The following is a 24029-nucleotide window of genomic DNA, read 5'->3' on the forward strand; positions in this document are numbered from 1 at the left end:
TTTAAAGGACAGAGTGAAGGGGCTCAAAGACATTGTCAGGATAGCAGGAAAGCATTGCAACTTAAGCGTCCTAGAATATGAAAAGACAAGAAGCCTGGCCAAAAGATAGTACAGCTGCCGAGGCAAGAGCTGTCCAATGGCCCAATTTTAAATAAATTTTTAAATGAAGGTGTGTTTTCAGAAATTTATTACAAAAGAAATAAAATCTATTTAATACACATCCAGAAGATGTAAATTCATTCATATTCTGCTTCAATGTAGCCTTTACTTGAGAACATTCATGTTAACACTGACCTGAATGCTATTCAGAGATGAAGACAGGTCCCATACTTTGAGAACTCCAGCTACAGACACTGCAACTAAAGAGTCTTCTGTGAAAAGTTAACAGTGAGATAGTCAACTTGAAGCCAAGTATAAACAGCCCCTTGCTATTCAGCACTACAACAAGGATTCTTCAGGATACTGCTTATGTGAAATATCAGTTTTACACAAAAAATTAAATTATATACACAAGTACAAAACATGTAAACAAGCAGTGAATAATGTATTAACCGAAGGCACAGAACTGTGGTATTGTGCCTTTAATTTACCCAATATTACAAAACTTATTTATACTTAAATCCAAGAACTGAGCTTACAGCCAGTATAGAACGAGGTTTTTTTCTCTAAAAACATATTAAATAAAACAGGAGCCTTAAAAATACCTCTTGTGCTATCAATGAAACCTTAACATCTTCTACATAACAGCTCTGTGAAACAAATTAATATCAAATCAAGCAGGAACATAACATCTATACAGAAATATTGTATTACAATTTAATTTACCAACATAAATACATGTTAAACATATACCTTGAATTCTTGCAGAGTGTACAATACACATACAATTTATCCAATCAGAAGACTGAGATGATGATAAAGTGTGAAGAACACACAAAGTTTTAGCATCAATAATTAGAACATCTTGATATTCTCCACAACAAAGAAGCCAGCCTTCACCTGTCATTCGGAATGAGCAATGGTAATACTGTCCAAGTGGAAAGCAGAGAGTCAGCACAAAGATACACAAATGGCATGAAGATTTTTCACACTGAACATGTCATAATCAACATTTGTAGCATCACTAAAAAAATCTAAGGCATATATGAAAACATACCCAATACTGCTAGTGACAGTAGCAAGGCACACAGCTTAGTAAAAGGTGCTTCAGACTGAAAGCAGCACCTGCCGTTCCTAAATATTAGGATTTTTGTTATTTTTGGAAGACAGTCAGGTGTTAATTTTGCCTATAAATTGCTAAGGAGTTTGAGACTTGTTTCTCTGAGGGGCCCCTCTACAAATATTTCATAAAGCTCCTGTCATCAACAGTTGTATGAAAAGGAAGAATCAGGTAAAGATGCAGAATATTCATAATTAAATTTTTTGTAATTAATTACCGATTACTCTCCAGGAAGAATTTATACTCCATAGGATATTCTTCATTCTGACATAAAACACCCCAGTGTTCAGAAGATTCTTTCTCAGCAATCAAAGGGAAAAAAAATCAACAGACACAAAGCAAAGCAACAGAGACAGAGTGCAGAGTGACTATGAGGATTTTTTTGCTAGGTGCTTTATTTGTGCAAGGACCACTGCATTGCAACTCTAGCTGTAATTGTAAACAATTTCTATAAATGCATAAGCAGCCACCTCAAAACAGATTTACATTAACACTAACCTTAAAGGGAACAATCATCTAGGCGGACAAAAGTATCAGACAACCCAAAAATACTGCCTCATTTAGAAATTCCCTGTACAGTTTTGGTTATATAATAATTCTCATTTTTTCAGTAAACTAACTGAAGTGTGTAGTAAAAATAACTGGAAATAGGATAAATAGTACTACAGATATAATGAATAAAATATAAGGCAGAAATGCTTAGAATTTACAATTACTGTTATGATTAAATTAGGCTTGAAATACAGGATTTTTTTAGTCAGTAATTCCTCTGAGAAAATTCCACACTGGTTAAGATCCACAAATGTTTAAGTGTTGACCCTGGTGTTAAATTTCATTTCAAATGGCAAATATTCAGTTTGCACTACTTGACATCTGCCATTCACCGCTAAATCACCTACACTGAACAAAAGGAACCTACTAGAGCAGATAGGTTAGTAGTTCAATTAAAACCAAACATTAACTACAGCACAAGCAACTATTCCCCATGGAACAACAAGAAAAAAATCTACAACAAAACACACACACAGAAAACCACAATTTATTATAGTATCTGAAGGCTGCATTTTAAGAATACTTTCCCCTCCCAGCAACACCTACTTTTCCCTAAGAAAGCTTTCCTGTTAGATATTCCCATTTTCCTTTAACTGTCTTGCCCAAGTTATTAAACAAATATTATTATTAGCCACAATTAGGTTTAGCTCACTTTAATAGAGAGGAACTACCCATTTTCTCCAAGTATTTGCTACACCTATTTGAAAGGTAAGAATGAATATTCTCTCTGATTTCCACAAAAAATGTACAGATTGTCAGCTAATCAACTAGGCCAGATTTACCTACTTCCCTGCAGAACTTGTCTATAATTTCATCTATTAAAATCTAATTAAGCACTAGAACCTAGCAGGCCATATTGCTCCTTAAATTATCACTTAAGTATTGTTTTGTTTGTGCACATACATCCATTTAAGGAATCTATATGCTTTAAGCATATGCACAATAAAAGTGCAGAATAATTCTTATTTTATGTCCTTATACACATATATATGTGTAAAAAAATTAAGAAGTTAATCTTCCATCATTTTTGTTGGCAATAGATCCAAGGTTTTTCCTCTTCCCTGTATAATTAACAACTGTATTTGAACTCCTCATATCAGTCAAAGCAGTGTCAGGAAAAACATTTTCTTCTGGAAGCTTTAAAAATTTTGGTTTCCAAATTGGATGTGCTTTGGAGTTACATGAAGGCTCAGATACCCATCATTTGGAGCCTTAGTTCCACCTTAGACTTGCTCACTGAAGAAAACGAGCATTTTAACTAACACAGGAGCCCTGAGCTTCTCCTCTACTAAGAAATCCAGAAAAAAGCCACGTCCCAGAATCAAACTCATAGATGTTGGGCCCCTCAATCTCACCCACATGTGTATTTCAAACTCTCCCACACTCCAAAATCTAGATACTTCTTTTACCTGGATACAGTTTCAACCAGACACATGAAAATATCTGAAGCAATATTGAAAGTCTGACAATTTGTCCTACAGTTCTGCAATGAATGAAAGGGTATTTTTGAAAATCAGGTGAACTCCTTTAGAGGTCATGAGTTCAGCACCAAAACCATTCAAAAGCTTAAAAATAAGTCTTTCAGCAGATTGTCTCGCAAAGTTTGGCCAGATTACTTGTACTTTTAAAATGTCATGAAAAAGTCAACATCAAACTTGAAGCTTCCATGCAATTTTAACAAGACATGAGCAAAGATTAAGACCATTTCACTTGGCTACCTGATCCACAAACAATAAGTTAATCAATACTGCATTTCAAATATTTGCAGCTTAAAAATAATCAGTCTGATTTGATTAAGGAATGCAGAGGAACATAAAAGTCTCAATTATTTTATTAGAACAAAAGAAACTGAGAAAGATATAAAAACTACTTCTATTGTGATAGGGTCTTTTCTCCTATGTTACAAGCCATACATTTAAAACTGTTTCAGAAAAATATCATGTTAATAAAGCAAAACTCTTGTAATGAACAGAGACCCCATGAAAAGCTGCTATACTTACATGGATTGCTGTATGCCTATAAGGAAGCTTTGCGTTCTCAATGCACTGTCCACTAGTGACATTCCAAACACACATCTCCCTGCCAAAGATAACTTCATATTATTCTCTGTCATTTCCACTCAATTGGCTGGAATAATTTTGTGCCACCAAGTTTTCTTTAGTGCTGCATTTAAGTGCAGTCTGGTCATTTATAAAGCTTTTTGTTACAGATTGCTGGGTAAGAAAATGTAGTCATTAGCAGGGGATGACATACAGTATTTGTTTCTTTTTGTTTTGGTAATTACACCCTGCTGTCTTGCAACCAACCTGACTTTAAGACCAACTCTGGTCTACAACAAATCGTAGGTATACTGCCATTACAGCTCGTCAACATGTCACTGTAACTATCTGTCACTGGAACTACATCCTCCTGAAAATGATTCATTTCACTGAACTTAAACCACACGTTTCAAAAAGCATCATGCATCTTCTCCCACATCAGACTTCAGTTGAGAGGAACAACGTTTCTTAAGAAGAAACAGTGCCATCATGAGGCTGTTCCCAAAATCTGCTCTCAATACACTCAACCACCTGAGTACCTGTGCAACATTACAGCTACACTTGGACACATTTAAGGTTGTTTGAGAGAGACTTTGGCACACCTTCCTTAGCTATACATTATTCAACATGCAGTGGGACTGGATTACAAGAGACAATCAAATTACATGTTGTAAGGCTGTATACTTTATCATAGCTCAGCAACTGAATGTTAAACTTTGATGCTTTTAGATTTCGTTAAAAAAACAAGCATTACTTCCAGAACTGAAACATTCATTTCATTATTTCTGACATTACATTGTAAGAAATTTTCTGTATCAAGACTTAAAGAATACACTGGGTAGATTATTTTATTATATAAGAAATACTACTTAATGGTTTACATTTTAACTTACCTACTTTCCCATTTGATGCTAAACTCAAAGCATTTCTTAATATTTTTCAGCTGAGCAATAGCAGAATTAAAGTTGGTAGATCTAAAGTCAGAACTTAAGTGAAAGCTTTACACTGTTAAATATTTCAGAGCAGTGCTTTTCTCCTTGTTTATATCAGAACTTTACTGCTTTAGCTACATTACTGTGACACATACATACCTACAAACATGCACAAATGAGACCAGAATGTGAGAATATAACTTCAGCTTCTGGATAATGTAATCAATTTACAGTGCGTACTAATAAGAAGTGAGCAATATCACACATTCCATAGAACATGTGCTGTAGGAAAGGTTTGTCACTCATAGGACATCACTGAGAACTCGTGAATCATTAGAGATTCATTTATCGACTTTCATATTAGAAGTACAAAAAATAATGTTCAGCGCTCATTCTTCTGGGATTAGTCAGTTATAGAAACTCTGAAAATAATCTGGAGCGGAACAGGGAAGATTATCATAGAATCATCTTCCATGAGATTTCTTCCATCCTCACCTACAAGGAGATAGAAGCTTGAAAATGACAGAAGTAAATTATTCACAAGCCAGAAAATGCATTTTGGCAAACTCTCCATCTCCCAAAGACAAGGATTCCTATTTGTAATTACTTCAACTTCATGTTGCAACCTTACAGGGGTCAGTGATGGTTGTTTTGCACTTATGTAATACAGATGGGAAGTCAGCAGTAATTTGGTAAAAGTGAGCATTAAAAGGGGCCAGAAGACAATTCAGTCCTACACATTCCAAACAAGTCTAATGATCCCTTCAGAGCTATAACCTAGGATATGAACATCCCTATGTGGTATATCTACAGCAATATCCTCATTTGTTTCTTAGCACTTCCCACCCCAGTTTTTTTAGAAATACCGCATCTTTGCTCCCAGTATGATCTGAAAGCAGTATTGCACTAACAGAACATCAGAACTGGGATGAAAAGCAGCTTCATCTCAGAGCCCTTGGATAGAACTTAGAAGGGCAATACAAAACTGGTTGTGTAGATTTCTCACCCTCTCTGCACATCAACAGTAATGTTTACCACTACCTGTTCAGTGAGACTGTCTAATTAACAAGCCTGAAATAGTTTTTTTGCAGGTTACCCCTTTGTAGTATATTCATGATTGAATGAGAGACTCAGCCAGGGATCCTTGCAGCTGGAAAGGATAAATAAGCTACTCAGTGAGAAACCAGTAGCCTTAAGGTGCTGGAAGGAACAGCTAGAAGGACAATTGACAGTTACTCTTCATGGAAAGCCATTTTAACAGTGCTGCCCTGTTAATTAGAAAAGATAAAGCCTCCCCCCACAAAAAAAAGAATATAATTAAGCAGCGAGACAAAATTGTTTAAGAAAGACCTTAAGGAAGTAAGCAGCTAGCCCTGTTTTCAACAGATGAAATCCTAGCAGGTCTTCAGACCCCAGCTGAAAAGGTTATCAAATATTCTTAAGTGTAACCTAGCAGAAACACAGGAAGTAGTTTGACTCAAGTGACAGGTTAGGTCATAAACACATAGCAGAAAAGCTGCAAGATCAGGGCCCTCTGAAAGGGTATTCTCCAAAAGAGCACATCAGATTTAAATACAGAAAAGGAACACATATGCCTTTAATGCATGGCCATTCTGTTTCCATACATACTGACTGAGGAACCATAAACCAAAGTAGAGTACATTAGCCTCTTTTACTGGTTCAGTTCTCAAGACTGAGCTCAGGAAGAAGCAGAAAAACACCATGATATTCAAATGCTGCTGAATTGCTGATGCCCCCCAATAACCCATTAATTTCCCTTTGAATAGGGTCTAGCCAATCCCTTTGAATAATTCCTTATTTCTGTCCACTAAGTGGATATGTGAATCTGCCAAGGCTTTCTGTTGTCCATTGGAGAAGCTCTTAGTTGGACCATTGTATATTAACAATGTAGACACTATCCTAAGTAGCTGCTATAATTTTATTATCATGGAAGTGGATTGAAACATTTCTGCAAATGCAAAATCTGACCTACACTTCACACACATTTCATGATTTAAGAAAGGAATAATTGAATATTCAGTTACCTACCCATTTTCAGAAGCACTTACTACATATGGCTGTTTCTCAAACTCTCTTGCTTTTGCCAAACAAGTTACAGAAGCAGTATGGCCAAAGAGAATTTCTTTAGATGAAATCTAGGACAATAATATAAAGATTTATCTTAAACAATTTCTGTATAAACTAAGGATATCATACACCAAGAGAATATTACTTGTTTTTTTATAATTACTTGTGTTTTTATAATTACTTGCAATTATATATTACAATATATAATTGTCAACCTGCTTCATATTCTTATGTTCTTCCGTCATGTTTCTGGAATGCAGAGTGACATGGAAGAATTTTTATGCAGTTTGCATAAAGCTAAGTTTTTGTATTCACTGCATTCATCTTCTGAAGAATGTATGGAACATCAAATGTTATAAAAATGGGCAACCTGCAGGACATCTCTGGCCTTCACCCTACAGCATGCACCAAAAGTGGCACAGTGAAGTAAAAACAGATAAATTAAAGCTCTCAAGCACATGGTTTCATACCACATGTTTAAATAACATGATTATCATCATTGCATGCAAAGGTTTTAATTGGAAAAGGTAGCCTCATAAAAGTGCAAACTTTCAGACTGTAGAATCCAAATGGGGCAACTAAATAAAAACAAAATCAATACAGTTCTAGAAACAGAATAAAAAAAAAACCCCAGGAACTGTTTTATTCTGCTCCATTCTGATGAAAATAAATATTAAATTAAGCAGTAAATTGCATCTTGGTTACATCAAAAATTAAAGTTTAATCTTGCTGCTTCCATCTTGGTAGACAGATTTAGTTTTATAAATATTTTTTCTCTAAATGACAGGTCATGCTTAGCAATTGATTTACAAAAGAAAAACATTCACAAGATATGAATCATGATAATTGTATATACTTACTTGCTATCATTGCTCAGAGTACAGTCTCAAATTATAATCCACTGAGCATGCTAATCTGTGAAAAATTCTCCAAAGTCTGCAAATAACAGGTTGCTTATATAGGCATTTCACTTTGCTTCATGAGTTTCCTATAACAAATATCACACTATCTTTAAAAATTAATCTAAATAAGCACAGGTCTGGATAATCCTATTGCCAATAATAAAAGATAAAACTCCAGCCTATTTGGCAAACTGTTGCACAGTGCAAACCTGTAAGTCTGATGAAAGATCCCAGAGACATATTTGTCCTTCTTGGCTCCCTGTAACGATGGTCTGCTGGTCATCTGTGATCATCACAGCAGTGATGCTGTGAGAGGGAGCTCTTCTCCCCCACACAGCCACAGCTGGTACTGATGGCTTCATGGTCAACACCTGAAAACAAACACGTCGTCATCATCATCCTAATTAGGATTAAACATAAGAAAAAAAATCTAAAAAAAGGGGGAATGTGATCAACATCTGGAAAGGGAAGTTGTAAAATATTGCTGTAAGATGCTGATAAGCATCTTGAAACATTTTCTTGCTGTTGCCAACATCACACTAACAATTTCAGAGACCAGTACTATCAGAATACTGAAACATCAGCAACATGAGTTGTGTGCTGCCCCACACAGCCTGGCTTAGCTCTGATGGGCTCATGTTGCTCTCCCCAAATGTGGCTGGTGGAATACACAACACTTCCCCTGCTCCCTCCAACCAGCAGCGCTGCTCATTGGCAGCAGCAGTAGCCAGCTGCTGAAGCAGAGGTGGCACAGGAGCAGGGTGTCAATAAAGACTCTGTGATTTCTAGGAGGGTAAGACAAGGGAAAGATAATCTGGCCAAAAGGAGAGAACTAGTGGTGGGTCAGGGAGGAAGAGAAAAATGAGGCCCAAGATGGCAGAGCTATACACCTAACTATATACTCTACCATTCTGTAGAATGTCCTAGAGACAAGAACAAGAAGTAAGGTGGCAGCAGAGGTGCAAACTGAAAAACAGAATGAATAGACTTTGTTGCTCAAGACATGAGTCCCTTGCCCAAAAAAATGTATTATCTAATAGATTTGTCCCTACTGAAAAACATTGATTTAATGGGGTTGTCCATCTGGGTGAGAGCAGTTTTGACTCCCACCAGCTGGGCAATAGACAGATTGACAGCAGCTGACAGATTGAACAATGTCAAAATTGTTTGTACATGTCAGCATGTTATTCTCAAGTGTCAGTGACCATGAAGGAACAGATTTTGTGCTGTTTCAGATTCACCATTATCTAGGGCCACTTAAATAAACAAATATTTTAATTTTTTTACAAAAGTACATATGTCACCTATGTCACCTTTCTTTTAATCCAGGCAGCAATAATATGAATGAAGACATATTTCAGAGCAACCACTTTGCAGCCACTAAACAAAATTCACCTTTCAGAGAAGGTGTGCTTCAATTTGTCCTGGACAAAGAAGAGACACCAGGGTCCTTTGCACATCCTTAGGAAAAATGAAGCAAGATGATACAGTAGTGCAACTGGGAGAACTCAGAAAAGGTGACAGTTAAGCTGAACTTTTGTGAGGAGAGACAGGAAGTGGGCAAAACAGTATGCATGACAGCCAGTAACAGTGAGTCAAAGGAAGTAACACAGGAATGATGAGAGATGACATGAAGAGCAGTTCCTGTGATCATTCAGAAAAGACCACAGGACAGAAATGGAGCACAGAAGCAGCCTTGTAAGCTATGCTTAAGGAACCTGTAACCCAGCACAACAGCAGTTGAAAGCAGGGACACGGACAAGCGGTATCTTCATGGCTACTACTAAACGCCTAAAGTGACACAAAACTAAAGGAATGGTCTTGCTCCCTGACAAGAAAATGAGACAAAGGTCTCAGCTGCTGAGAATAAAAGGCTGAAAAGACTGGTATGGCAGACTATTGAGGTCCTGCCATACAACCTTGACAGAATGCCGAGGGCAGAGGAAGAAGAATCTAAGAAAAAATTGAGGTCATGAGTTCATTAGGCTAAATCCCACTTAGTTTCATATAAAACCTCCTTGTGGATATATAAAAATACTGCAACACTTTATTGTTCCCAGCACTAGAATCTGACTTTTCTAAAACATTTTTTTAAAATTGCCAGTCATATGAAGTTACTGGTGAACACTAAAATACTTTTATCTTGCAGTTTATGCCCTGAAATAAAAGCTGTTCTGGACAATCTTTAATGACACATTTTTAGTTATCAGGTAAGCTTAAAAAGGTTGCCATTTTCATAGGGCTTATAAAGGGATGGCTGCCAAAAGAGTTTGATAAGCCAAATCTTACATCTTTAAAAGGCATTTGCTTGCATATCACATAGTCTTTTATACTTGTACCATGGGAGTGTTCAATTAGTGTAAAACAACACAAGGAAGCAGAGTTCAGGTTTGTACTGCACCGAATATTAAGTAATAAATTATATTTTCTTATATGGGGAGCATAGAATCAGGCTCGATATTCTTAGCCAAAGGCCTACTGCTGAGCAAGTGATTTGAGAGAACTCAAATCAACAGATTTTAAAAAGAAAACCAGCTGATAGAATTTGCTAATGTGGAGATGATTTATCTGCAGACTGTTTAGTTACTCTTGAGTAACATGAATAAAAAACTACTGGTCTTAAAAAAACACTGTAAGAGGATTAATTTAGACTGAAATGTTGCAGGAATATTTTGTATGCTTTCCTTTACATCACAACTGACCAAGAGAAGGCAAGTGGAAGGTATATGAATTTTTGTATTAATACAGTCCTTAACTTTTTTCTCCACTTGCTTCTTGGTTTTTTGGATTAAGATATTTTGATGCACAAGCAATTTGAATTCAACCTTTGCTTCTTACTGTAGCATGACTTCACTAAAAATACAGCATATCCACATGGACAAATTTTGACAATACTTAGCTTTACCAAATTTTTTAGTGACACTGATGGCACCTAAAGCAAACTTTTTTGAAATAAAAATCAACAGATATTTATCAGACTGCTCCTTTTAAAAAGGTAAAAGCTGTTTTCACAAAGTCAAATATTGCCCAAGGCATATCAGAGCTGCATGTAGCTTATCAGCACGTGTCAAATTCCTCCAGCTCTACCCACTCAAGCATGTCTGATTTGCAGTATTAACCCATAATTCAACTAGAAATCACTATTCTCAGTCCTACTGCCCATTTCTCCCTGCTAACAGCCTAATAAGCTTATTTGTGCTGCCCTTATAAGCATACTGCCAAAGAATGCTCTCTCATTACTGAAAAGCTCTGGTTTTAGTTAAAACCATACCAGCCCATCTCACCACTAACTTGTTCCATTGCTACCATTCTGTCTCTATTTCCTTTCACACTGAAACCACACTACAAACCATTGTTAACTTGAAAAATCATCCAAATTCTCACAGCTTCAAGGACTTTGGTTGTACTACTTTGGTAGCTTTGGACCATTTGTGTAGTATTAAAACTTAATTTAGAAAGCTGAGTACATAATCTCTTATTCTACAGGAGCCATGAGATATTTAAAAGTCTAATCAAAAGCTTTAAGAGGCCAGAAAGCTGAAGGTCTGACCTTGAATGCCTTACTAAGCACATATTTATGCAAGGTCTTTTCCTCATCACTCAGCTTTTTTGACCAGGACTGGTCATGAACTGATGAGAATGAAAAAGGTCAGATTATATCACAAAGAATCAGTGGCATCATAATTTAACATATACTTTCCCCATATATACTAAGTGTATCTTGGCTTTGACTCCTCTACTGACCTTAAAACAAAATAAAACAATTGTTAGCTCCTCTATTGGGCTCATCTCAGACCTTCCAATTACTGCTACATAATTACTGCTTAACCTCAGGCACACATTCCTTCCCTGAGCTGCATTTTCTCAAAATAAAAATTATATCCTCAAAGCCAGTGGCCTGGGAACATAAAAGGTTAGAAGCACAGAGTGGCTGAGGTCTCAGGAGCATGCACACCCACGCACTCAGTGGTCTGAAGTGAGAAATCTGGGTTCTGCTTTGCCCCACTGAGGACTGCAGCACATACTCCATATTAGTTCCTTGCATTTCCAGTACTTGCTCAGGAGGCTAAAGGAAGCTTTGCTGAATGACACATCCTCAAGATGTTAAACTATCAGCTACAGTTGTAAGAATGACACTTCTTGATAAAGAAAAATACTCTGATCTTTCAATGAATTCAGAAATAACACTTCTGATAAATATATATATACACACCAAGGTCCTTAAAATAACAAGCTAAACTCCCCTAGGGACCTAATCTCAAACAGTTCACCTTATAAAATGCTGGTTGTGACAAACTTCTTTCTCATCACTATAATCCATAAAAAACCTACTAAATACAAATTTATAATTTATTTATAAAAGGAGAAAGACTTCTTACAACACAGTATCACTTTACAGGTAACAGTTAACCTGTCAAAACAACATTTTTGAATTTATAGCCATACTTATTTCATGTTTCCTACACCTTCCAAGCTGTAAATAGGAGGTCACTTTCTTAAAAGCCCAGTTAAATGTCTGGCAATCAAAGCAGGCACAAAACAAAACTGTGCAGAAATTTGCTTATAGTCCTGAAAATACTAAGATCTTAGCAGAATTTAGCTGTTTGTATTGGATTCAATAAGCTTCCCCCATGCACACCCCATTATAGTCATCTTTGTAGTAAAAGCAACCTTAAGGAAGTAAAATTTAGGTAGAGCCTAAATTTTTTTAATAAGCAGTTCCTATGGTTTTTCTGCTTTTAATGTAGCTCATTCTCCTGTTCTTATCTGTTCTTTCATTTCATCGGACACATTCTTTGTTTGTACAGAAGAAAGTTTTATTAATATTGGTTTTACTCTTAGTAAAAAGCTAATCATTTTCCTTAAAAGTAGCTTTGCAGTCTACTGGTCTATTCTATGCTGCTTTCACAACTTTCTCTGTTTTATGATGCAAATGTTGCACTCTGCTTAAGGATTTTGCATACCATCTCTGGTAATCCATTTTAGGATGTGATGGGACTTGCCTCGAGACCTGTTGGACTACACCCTAAAGGGCTGGAATCACTGCTGAGTGACACCCACAGCTCCCTGGGGATGGGGATGTCCTGCTCCTGCAGTCCAAGGGAGCAGGGCACTGGGACCAGCAATCGATACAACCCATTTTAACTAGCAAGAAGCACCTGGTAATACCTTGTTTGTATTTCTTGAACGAGTGACACAAGAAACACTTATTTCATTCCACACAATAATTCACCACAATCAGAAGGAGCACAGTAAGGGCAACACCATCTCCCAGCTGCTGATTACATCAAAGGTTTGCAGCACAAATTCAATTTTATGATGTTAATCTCAACCTGCCAGTCAGAAATTTTCTCTGAGGGATATGACTTTTTTTCTCTGGATTTCATTTTAAGAATGATTTTCTTCTTCTACAATCAATAAAGATATGTTTTCATCAAAAGACTCTATCTTGGCAGAATTCAATTGGCCATCTCAAAACCTTTTGGTGACACAATATTAATTAAGATAGTTTATGTTGCACCTAAGCTGGAAAATGGGGCAGTTGAAAACACAGCAACTCAACATTTGTGCTTTTCACACTGTCATAAGATACATCAAAAGCAACTTCACTTCCTTGAAGTTCTTTTTTACCTCATAAACAGTTACATTATATTAAGCTCCCCAGAAAAATATCACAGCATACTTTTTTGCTAAGTAGATAAATTAAAAGTGTGTCCAAAACTAAATTTCCATTTTCTTCAATGGTCATTAAAGGCTTCAACAACATAATAGCTGTTTAAACACATTAGACAAAAATTAATGCATGTGAGCTAGCAAACTTGGTTTTAAATCCGATATATCAAGGATCTAAACTAAGTTTAATAAAAAATATATTATACAAATATGTGTGTAGAGCTGTAAAAAACATCTCTTAAAGAAAAAAAATACATTTACTTTTACCATCTGAAATATGGTGCCTGAATGTCCTATCAACTACAAGAATGGATATTTCCAGGAAATGAAACCGTGCTTAGGCACTATGCAGAACCACACGCATGCGAGTTATTTGTCACCCCTAAAGCATCAAGCATAGAAAAAGTATCACCACAAGTCATCTCCAGTGGAATTACATCCAAACGGTGAAATGCTTTGCAGCAGCAGACTTTCCATCAGGTTTTAGGACAATCAGACATCAATTCTTACAGGAAAGCACATGTGACAGGAGAGGCCATCAGTCTCTGCAGAATGTAAGCTTTGATTTCTATGAAATTGCATCTTATTCAAAGATTTTTACCCTCAGTTTTATACATTTTCAGTCATGCCTGGGTTTATTAAAAATAACAGTTTTCCCTGCAAGAAAGTTCTCCATCCTTATGCTGATAAAGGAACAGCTCCTTACATTTCCTTACTTATAAATTGTTTAATGAGCAGAAAAGCATTTATGCCCTTTAAAGAGTCAACATAATCCCATGTGAATCAAAGGACCTAGTAAGTTAATGTCATCTCCAAGTTTATGGCCTCCAAAACTTCAGAAGTGTAGAGAGGGATAAACTTTGAGTCTGTGTCAAAACATCCCACAGATATTAGCAAATTCACTTGTAAAGGACAAAAGCTTTGATTGACCTGCATTTTTATGAAAGATCACAAATTATGGCTAGGTCATTACAGAACTAGCCATAATGACAAAATTCATCTTTATTTACACTGTTTTAACACAAAAAACATACAATCTGGTAAATTCAAGACATGAAAGCTAAAACCACAATTTACAATTATCTCAATCTGACTGGAAGGGAATATGAATCAAAGTTTTAAGTTAATAATTCCATCTTCCTTAAGTGACCTTGAATTAATTTAAGAGAAAAATCCCTGTTGATCATAGAAAGGTGATGTTTTTAGTTCAGCTACACTGTACTCTGGGATGTTTAAATAACAAACAAAATTGGAATCAGATGGCTAAAATAAAACAACCAGAACACTTCACCAGCCCTTTTTCAACTGTCATGTAAAAATCATTAATCAGTAAGGATGAGGTGTAAGCAATTGCATCATAGTGATGATTTCTAAACTCTGACATGGTACTTTTTTGTCAGTTTTACTCTTTGGATGCTCTCAATTAACAAACAGATCTCTCTACAGTGTTCTTTGCTACAGGTCATGCAGCTGTTTAGTGTAAACAACTCCAAATGACCTGTTATAGACACAGTCTCACCTACTTCAGTAAAAAGACACTGGTTATTATGAAGCAGGATTGAAGTCCAAAACTTACTCAATGCATTGCAATGCATGGATTGCAGTTTTTTTTAAGTGAACTTCAAACTCTAGCACTGAAAAGTCTTTAAACAACAAAAACTTCCTATTGTCACGTAATCAATCCTACTGACACAAACCTTTTGAGCAGACCTACCTCACCACAAAAGCCATTTTTGCAATGAGTAATCCCAAAAAGACCATAGTTCTGTACCAGGGACATCACTGACATTTTAAAATGTCATGATATATTAAGAATATTACTCTTCCTAATTTTTAATTGAGCAAGTCTCAAAAAAATCTGACCCTTCTACCAGAACTATTTGCAAAAGGAAATGGAACAGCTGTGAAAAAAAAATTTGCACGCTAATGCTTTGCATATCGCCAGTAAGGAATACTCAATAATGAATCACCAAAATAGCATAAAAGCATTTTCACACTTCAAGGAGCAAATGTTTTGCACTCCATATGTTCTCACAGTTCTAGTTTTCTGCAATAAATCCAGTGAACAGATATATGCCGAGACAACTGAGGGAATCTAGGCAATTCACTAAACTCCCCTGAAAACAGACATCTAACATCACTTACCAGACCTGAAATTTACAAAGCCGGTGCTACACGTGCAGAAGACCAACAAAACCTCCCAGAAACCAATGAAATTTACCCAAGTAAGAAAGAACGAACACCGCACCGGCTAAAAAGGCTTCCCACCCACTAAAACAACCCGGGGGAGCCCGCTATTTCCAAACACGACCTGAGGAAGCGAAGCCTTACCACTGCACAGGGCATCCCCGGGGGGATGAGGGGCTGCTGCCCCGGCGGGGAAGAGGAGGGGGATGAGGGGCTGCAGCCCCGGCGGGGAAGAGGAGGGGGATGAGGGGCTGCAGCCCCGGCGGGGAAGAGGAGGGGGATGAGGGGCTGCAGCCCCGGCGGGGAAGAGGAGGGGGATGAGGGGCTGCAGCCCCGGCGGGGAAGAGGAGGGGGATGAGGGGCTGCAGCCCCGGCGGGGAAGAGGAGGGGGATGAGGGGCTGCAGCCCCGGCGGGGAAGAGGAGGGGGATGAGGGGCTGCAGCCCCGGCGGGGAAGAGGAGGGGGATGAGGGGCTGCAGCCCCGGCGGGGAAGAGGAGGGGGATGAGGGGCTGCTGCCCCGGCGGGGAAGAGGAGGGGGATGAGGGGCTGCTGCCCCGGCGGGGAAGAGGAGGGGGATGAGGGGCAGCTGCCGGGAGCTGCCCTTACCTCCGGCGGCTCCCAGGCACCGCGCACGGGGCAGCGAGGGTGCTGAAGGGATGAGGAAACAGCCGGAACAGGTTTTATCCCGCTCGGGAGCGGTTTTATCCCGCTCGGGCGCGGCTACACCCGGCACGGCCGGCGCGGGCCGGAGCTGGCTGGTGCTCCCCAGCGGCACCGCCGCCCTCAGCCCGGCGACCTCCCGCGGCTGCTCCCTGTCCCGGCTGCTCGGGGCGAAACACGGGCCGGAGAACAAGTACGTAGGGAAAAGCTGGGCTGCAGCCACTACCGCCGCACTCCCCTGACGGGGCAGCACCCCGCCTGCCGCGGGACGGGCAGGGGCACCCATCCCACCCATCAAAGCTGCCTCGCGGGGCGATGGGGCACAGGAAACTCCCCCTCTGCCCGCCCTGCCTTAAGTACGGTGAAAAGAACATTTCCGCTGGCAGGAGGCGGGTGGGGTGTGATTTCCCGCAGGTGTGGGACCAGCGGCAGCTGCGGGAGCTCGAGGGCCGTCGCCCAGCGCCCTGCGTGCGCACCTGGTGCTGTGAGGGCCGTGCAAAGGCCAGGATGCGTCTTGTGAGGTTCTGTTTGAAAACAATTCATAAACTGCACCGAACGAGTACTGTAAGAACGAGAAACGTGATACGTGTTCAGTCTTTTTCTTTTTTGTTCAAAGGTCAGTCCTGGAGAAGCTCAGGTCTGCAGGAGATTCTTGTGAGGAGCAGAGCTGGGCGGGATGTGCGGTGCACAGGTGAGTTCATCTTAACCACAGAACTATTTATTCACAGCCTCATCTAGGGCTGCAAGCAACATCATGAGACTCATTATATAAAAAAAACTCTATTCTCTAAAATCATGTCTTCCTACATTTGTTTGCCTAAAATCCACAGGGAATTGGAAGGATGTCAAAAGATTTTATTTTTATTGCCTATGGTTTTTCTTTTTTAATATAATAAATGTAGTAGCTGAAGTGTGCAATATTTTTTTTTTATTTTAGTATTATTGAATTCAGATTTACACCAAGATTATTTCCCCAAGATAACTGCCTTGACTTAAATAGTTATGTTCTCAAATATGCTACTGTGATTACAGTCTGCATCAATAGGTTATGTTTTATAGGTAAGTGAATGCAATAAATAAAGACAAAAGCAGGTAAAGTTTTTAATTTGTTGAAACATAGTTCTTGCAATCTCTTTTCCTAGCACTTCTAGAGTTTAGATTTCAAAATATTTTTAATACAATAAAATAAAAAACTTTGATGATGAGACTTCTTAAATCACTTTGCCATATGAATAATTTTATGTAGACAAGTTATAAGTCATGAAAACAGAGCTTTAATGTAAAAGGTGATATTTCATTAAAGTACATCAGGCCAAGTGTTGAACACTGAAATATAGTATGCCAGTTGAAAACTTACAAAGGTACCTCTTTTTTTGGGCTTGCTTATGGAAATTTTAGTAACAATCATATTGAAAGCAAAATGAGATGATACAAGTCAACTTACTTTAGGAACCTCAATAGTATTTTTCTCAGAAAAGGTGAACACTCGCCCTTTAAAGTCAATAGTGGTAACTGGAACCTCAGCTACAGTTTTTATAGTCAAAAAATGCTATCAAGAAAGGTAAGTAATTGTATGAGACCAAGTAACCTAATGGATAAACTAGGTATTGCTTGTGCTTTTTGACAGTTCATGTGAATAATGAATTCTGCCTGTGAACCTAAATAAATTATTTTGACAGGTTCTCCTTAATCATCGATACATGGAGGTTTCCATAACACAAATTGTCACATAGGTTTTAGCACAATTTGACACAAAGGGAAGGTCACATCAAAGACCTTAATTGCATCTTATGCTCAGACAGGGTCAAAAAAATGTGATTTCTATCTTGTCTTTCAGCATGGTAATTGTTGTCTTGGGAAAACAGCTCACTCCATAAGAGTAGTACGCATTAATATCATAGACATATATTTCGTACAATCCTAGAATGGTTGGGGTTGGAAGGAACCCTAAAGACCATCTAGTTCCATGTCCTGTCATGGGCAAGGATGACTTCCACTAGACCAGGTTGCTCAGAGCCCCTTTCAACTGAGCCTTGAATCCTTTCAGGGATGGGGCATCCACAGCTCCTCTGGGCATCCTCTTCCAGTGTTTCACCACCCTCATAGGAAAGAATTCTAGTTACTTTCTTAATTTTTGGTCTGCACACCACTTCGTCTCATTTTATCCAAACATAATTCTTTGTAACAGAATGAGTAAAATTAAGTTTTGGTTTGGAAAAGTATTTTTCAGATTCTTTTGTTAAAGAAGTTTTATTTTGGTTTGATGAACTACTGCTTGATTCAGAAATGCAATGTTGCACTGGAGACTTGAGTGTTCTTATACTTGGGAAACACTATGCAGTATTTACGCATTTGCCCATCAGTGGTTTACTTTTCCCATCTCTAATTTAATAAAACATTGTATCTACCTCCATTGTGGAAAGCTTTGGCAGCTATTAATGAAAAGAACTTCAAAACTTTGAAAAAAATCTGATACAAATATGAAAAACTGGGCCTGTTTCTTATGATCTGGGATTGTATAGGTACCTGTACATTCATACTTCTCACAAAAATAATGTTTACTCACTATTTTATTAATAATTCAGACAATATATTAATTTCAGTCTCTGTTTTTATTGTCATTATCACCCAGTAATTAATTTCTCTAATTTTCTTCTCTTCATCTTCTTTTAAAGATTTTTCTCTTTATCTGAATGGGTGGCAAAGCAATTTCAATAAACTGAAATATTTATCTGGCATTAATTAGCAATCATGGCATGTTTCTGAGACGAATAAGAGCAATTAGTGCTTAACAACATTGTTGACAAATATCACATACTGAAATATGAAAAAGCATTAGCTTAGATTGCATTATGGGATAGTTGTCAGGTAGTAAGAATTTATTGTATTATCTTATCTATAATCCGATGAAATATTGATGAAGAAATGTCACATTTCATGTCAATGGAGGTATTGTTTTGCAAAGATAAACTATGGGTGTGTTCACCATTGGCTAGACTTCTGGAGAATGCTGTTGATTAAATCAGCAAACCTTTATGAGAATAAATGTAATTTCACAAATTGCTGTCAGATAAAAGAGTGAGATAAGCCTGTACTTGTTACATTGTGGAAATAATGCCAGGCCGTGTTAGGTAATACAGAATTCAACATCTTAATAATTTTCTTATTGTATTTATAAACTATAGTTTTTGTTTGAGCTTTTCTCTGAAAATTATAAAACTGTAGACACTAGATCCGTCAAAGGGGTGGCTTCACAACGTTATTAATTTTAAAACGAGAGTAATAAATACGGGTTTGTTGATTTATTGTAATCACCAAGGTCTGTCATACTCAGTTTTATCCACGAGAGGGAGCAAAGTGCAAACAGGGAGGAAGGAAAAAGCCCTAATTAGTTCTTTTTGCTCGGCCTGCAGAACGTGACTTGCTATGGTAAAATTGCAGTTTAACGGCATTTGGAGCTCACAGAAGTAACCTCTTTGTTTTGTTCTTCTCGTAAATATTTTTGAGCGCTTTTTCCTTACTACACTTCCTGCCTTCACACTTTTGACTTGCATTATTGTATATATGAAATGGATTTGTTATTCATTATTTGTGCTTTTCTGAGGAAAAGTGGGGAAAGGGGGAAAAATAGAAGGGAATTTTTGAAATTTCTCATTTTAAGGATGATGAACATACCTTTTCCAGTATTCTTGATCCTGTAAGACCACATATATTTGGTTCTAAGTGTTCCTTGCTTAATACTTTTGTGGGACATAAGAATCCAAGAGAAAGAGATTATCTATTGTTTTTCTACAGAAATGGATGGGAAATATATGGATTTCTTGTAGGTATGTATTTAATGTGGCTTTAGGGTATAAAGTAATTTTTTTAAAGAAAGGGCTGAAAATGCTGAGCTATTATGGATACTTTAAAATATTAATTTAAACACTTCCTGGGTATCTATTTAACAGGTACAGAAATAAAGAAGCCTCTTTTTTTTTTTTTTTTTTTTTTTTTTTTTTTTTTTTTTTTTTTTTTTTTTTGCTATGGTTTCATGACTTCTTTTTAATACACACATTTTAATTTAAGCTGCAGAGAGGATTACAATCTTAAAAAATATGGGTACAGAGCTGATGTAGATTAAAAGCAGTCAATGAGTGTCCCAGGAATTGAGCATTTTTGAAAGCATTAAGAAAAGGTTTGTTAAATTTGCAGCATACGTAACTATAGTAGACTCTTAAGATTATATGGGTTAAGTGGGTTAGAAAAAATTTTGCTAATTATCTGCGTAGTCAAACAGTTGGTTTGCTTAGGGACTTTTTTTCATTTAAGATTGGAGAGGAAGGAATTACTGAGCCTTACCTTATTTTTCGGTAGGGGCTTTGTTCTGCCACCTTTTTTCACATACAGAGCAATACTACTGACACCAAGAGAGCTGGTTAGGTTCAAGCACTCCATTAAATCAAAAGTTCAAAGGAATGTGTGTGTACAAATATGCATGGAACAATGAAAAATGGCATCTATTTAAGATGTTTAGAACAAGACACGAGGCCAAAGTAATAAATCTAGTACACAAGATGAATAAAATAGAAGTTTCTGGAGAAAAATATTTAAGGTACATTTTCTATGGTATTAAAACAAAATAGACTTGTTTACTCCCTGGGTATGAATTTCAAAAAGAATGCAAAAAGGGATATTTTTTTTTGTTGTTGTGTCAAACTTTTCATGTGTAATATGAAATACAGTTCTGTGTTTTTTTAATTTCTTGTGAAGTTAACTGTTTACTATGATATGGTTTAATGGATAAATAAGATTTGGAAACCCACAAAGTTGATTTGGAAATGCAAAATCATTGCTGCTTTCCAGAACAAATGAGACACAAGCCACTAGGTGTCCCTAAATGTAAAATAAAAGCAGTCAACAAGGTAGGTGAGGCTATGGAAAGGCACACAGAGCAGCAATGAAAGAGTTTGGAAAACATTTCCTTTAATAGGGAACAAACTGACAATCAGTTACTGAGCACAAATGTTTGATTTGGCCTCTGATAAGCTAAGATTCTTTTGAAACTTATTCTTTTTTTATTAATACGAGTACAGTTTAATTTTTGTGCGACAGCAAGCGATTTTTCATGCATCATACCAATGAATAACAATGCTAACGACAAAATAAAAACTTCAGAAAATCTTGGTTAACATAAAGTAGATTATAAAAAATAAAACACCTATTTTTGCAAGATTTATATTTCCTTGCATTATTTAAGGTCACTTTTTCTGAGCTGTCTTGCTGCACAAAAGAGTCAATGCTTTCTGGCCATGTGAGGTCAGTGGTCCCAATGGCTGCATCATTGAAGAGTCAGAGGTCGCAGTGGGGGCAGAGCTGTCCCCAAATCTAAGGACTATGATCCTATACTGTATGAGTAGGTGATCCTCTGCCTGGTTACTGTAGTGGTACAATTACAGGTTGGTACATATTCAGTTTCTATTTATGCAAAATATTAAAAATGTTTATCTTTCTTTTCAATGCATTCTTGATTAGGAGATCCAAAACCACCGTACAGATACTAATTCCAGCACTTTTTGCAAAAGACAAATAAGTGGTAGTTTTCTGAGTCTTTTTGAAATAGAAGTCAAGGAAAGAGACATGTGAAGTGACATGCAAAATTTGTACACAAAACCCATAAGTTTACTAAATTAATAATCTATTTATTTCTAAAGTTTAGGACCAAAATAAAAATCATAAGGTCTTCTCAATGCATCTAAGTATTCAATTATGCAAAATTCTACATTTGAGACACTTATTTTTAGTTTGAATACCACTTTTCTGCAATATAGTTACAAGGCTGTGAGAGAAGTCTATTTTTAGTCTAGCAGCCTATTATCTCCTGTGACTATCACAAATATGACAGGTGAAATATGAATCTACGACAAGTTCTTGTATTTTTGTTTGTTTTAAAACTTTAGGATTTTTTATTGCTGTGGCTTGATTTCACTATAGTTTTGGAGATTAATAACAGATACTTCAATAAAATTTATATTCTTGATGTTTAATAACACATAACATTTTGAAGGAGGGCCCTTCATATGTTTCCTCTTGGAAAAGGGTCAATGGAGTGCTTTGAACTCATTTATCAAGGTGATTCTTGTGAAGCCCAGAATACACAGTCATGCCTATCTTTTGGAGGCAAGGATAAAACTGATCTAATTTGTAGTTCCTGTCTTCAATATTACTCATGGTATTTCAGGGTCAGAAATCAACTGATTGATTTTCTGCTTATCCTGTCACTTTGATGATGTATCATTTGATAGCATATTTTGTTACAGAGTTCATTATTTCTATCTTTTATCACTTATGAAGTCTACTGAAAATTATAGTATACACCTGGGAATGCAGAATCTATATTTCTGAAAGGTAGAAATGAACTGCCTGGGAAAAGTGATTTTTTTTTCTTGCTTTGCTGGTTGAATTCCTGTTCATGGGTTTCAAGTTTCTGTGTCATAAGGATCACATAATGATAATATATGTATTTATCTTTGAATTTGATCAGAAGAGTGTGTCATTTTTTTCCTCATACTAGACAAAAATCCACTAGTTCTTATTTTAAGCCAGTAACTGGCTTCAAGGAGAATGCGAAAAACCACTTCATGACCCACTCTTCTCAGCTGACTGGCATATTTCTTCATGGGCAAGTGTTAAGGAGGTTCTGATGGATTTAGGTCAGCTGAAAAATTCATACTCTGAATTAATTTGCAAAGGAGCAAATTTGCTTTTTCCTCAAGGGAAGAATTTCAGAAAAAAGAAAATTTTGGTGTTCCAAGGCCATAAGTTCTTTAAAATCCAACATGGGTCAGCATAAAATTAGCCAAGAAAAGGGAGCTTCATGATGGTCTCAGGCAAAAATGTAGGGGATGCAAGGGGACTGTTCCTACACTCTGTATTTATAGTAACAATTGAAATTTGGATTTTTTTTCTCACCAGTGTTTTTTAAAATATTCTCTTCTATAACTGAAATATCTTTAAACAACAATAAGCTATGTTTTCATTTTCCTGTGAAAGTTGGGAGGTTGTCTTCCACATTTTTTGCAATCAGTATTCAAATGTGCTCTGTTCTCCTTTTGCGAAATAGCATATTAGAATCTATGAGTTCATGACTTAGTTATTGCATTACAAGTATCCTGTAGAGGAGAAACTTCCTGAAAAGAACAATATGTAGTTTTAATGCCAAATAGGTGAATCATCAGAGTGAAACATCCTAATAACAGACATCCTTAATATTGGCATTATACCTAATTACTCTGTTCTGTGGAATAGTGAACCTTAACTATAAGCAGTTTTGAAATAATTTAGTTAAAAAATGCAATGTAAACAATTAATTTTGCTTTTTTTTTCTACTTTCTTGATTCTTCATATAGGTCTGTGATGTTGGGACCTTTTAACTGAAGTCTACATATAGGACTGCAGTGTTATATTAAATATATAACACAGGCATTAAATAATAACTGTAATATTGAAAGGGGAAAGCCTTGGGGACAGCATGGCAGAGTGATAGCGTAAGTACTCAAGGTACTGAAGCATGGATTTTGTCCAGCAGCTTCTACTCTTATGCCCTTTAGCCAAACACCATCTTGACAGCTTGTTCCAGCACAGTGCTTCTCACTATTCTTTTGTTAAATATAATAAATGCTTTTTCCAGACGAAAGAGCACTTGTATATGCCCTGTTCCCAGTCCACAGTGACCTTCTGCCTATGTTCAGGTATTCTCTTCTTATTTCTTACCGTAAAATCATAACATTTTCTGAA

At 37.0% G+C, this 24029-nt stretch overlaps 1 protein-coding gene and 1 long non-coding RNA gene across 14 annotated transcripts in view; one reads left to right on the forward strand and one right to left on the reverse strand.

The window, feature by feature from the left end:
- Positions 1 to 16370, reverse strand: part of WDR72 (WD repeat domain 72) — a 102460-nt gene extending 86090 nt beyond the window's left edge. For 4 of the 12 annotated variants that reach the window (XR_011003807.1, XR_011003808.1, XM_068203993.1 and 1 more), the window contains exons 1-6: positions 16200 to 16368; positions 7942 to 8103; positions 6792 to 6898; positions 3772 to 3850; positions 853 to 1027; positions 295 to 371 (exon numbers count right to left, since the gene is read on the reverse strand). Coding sequence is in view for 9 of the 12 variants with exons in the window: in XM_068203993.1 (XP_068060094.1) it covers positions 295 to 371; positions 853 to 1027; positions 3772 to 3850; positions 6792 to 6898; positions 7942 to 8094 (591 nt within the window). In the remaining 3 variants the exon portion in view is untranslated. Of the gene's footprint in view, positions 1 to 294; positions 372 to 852; positions 1028 to 3771; positions 3851 to 6791; positions 6899 to 7941; positions 8104 to 16199 lie in introns of those variants that run through there. The other 8 variants (XR_011003809.1, XM_068203997.1, XM_068203992.1 and 5 more) reach the window with 8 other exon arrangements.
- Positions 16371 to 16827: 457 nt separating this feature from the next.
- On the forward strand, positions 16828 to 17943 carry LOC137481972 (uncharacterized). Of its 2 annotated transcripts, none has more exons than XR_011003813.1 (3): positions 16828 to 16944; positions 17191 to 17312; positions 17727 to 17943. It is a non-coding gene; the product is annotated as an uncharacterized lncRNA (long non-coding RNA). The 2 variants fall into 2 exon arrangements; XR_011003812.1 differs by having other exon boundaries at positions 17732 to 17943.
- The last annotated feature ends 6086 nt before the right edge of the window (positions 17944 to 24029 follow it).

The sequence above is a fragment of the Anomalospiza imberbis genome, chromosome 13, assembly GCF_031753505.1.
Source record: "Anomalospiza imberbis isolate Cuckoo-Finch-1a 21T00152 chromosome 13, ASM3175350v1, whole genome shotgun sequence".
NCBI classification, from domain to species: Eukaryota; Metazoa; Chordata; class Aves; order Passeriformes; family Viduidae; genus Anomalospiza; species Anomalospiza imberbis.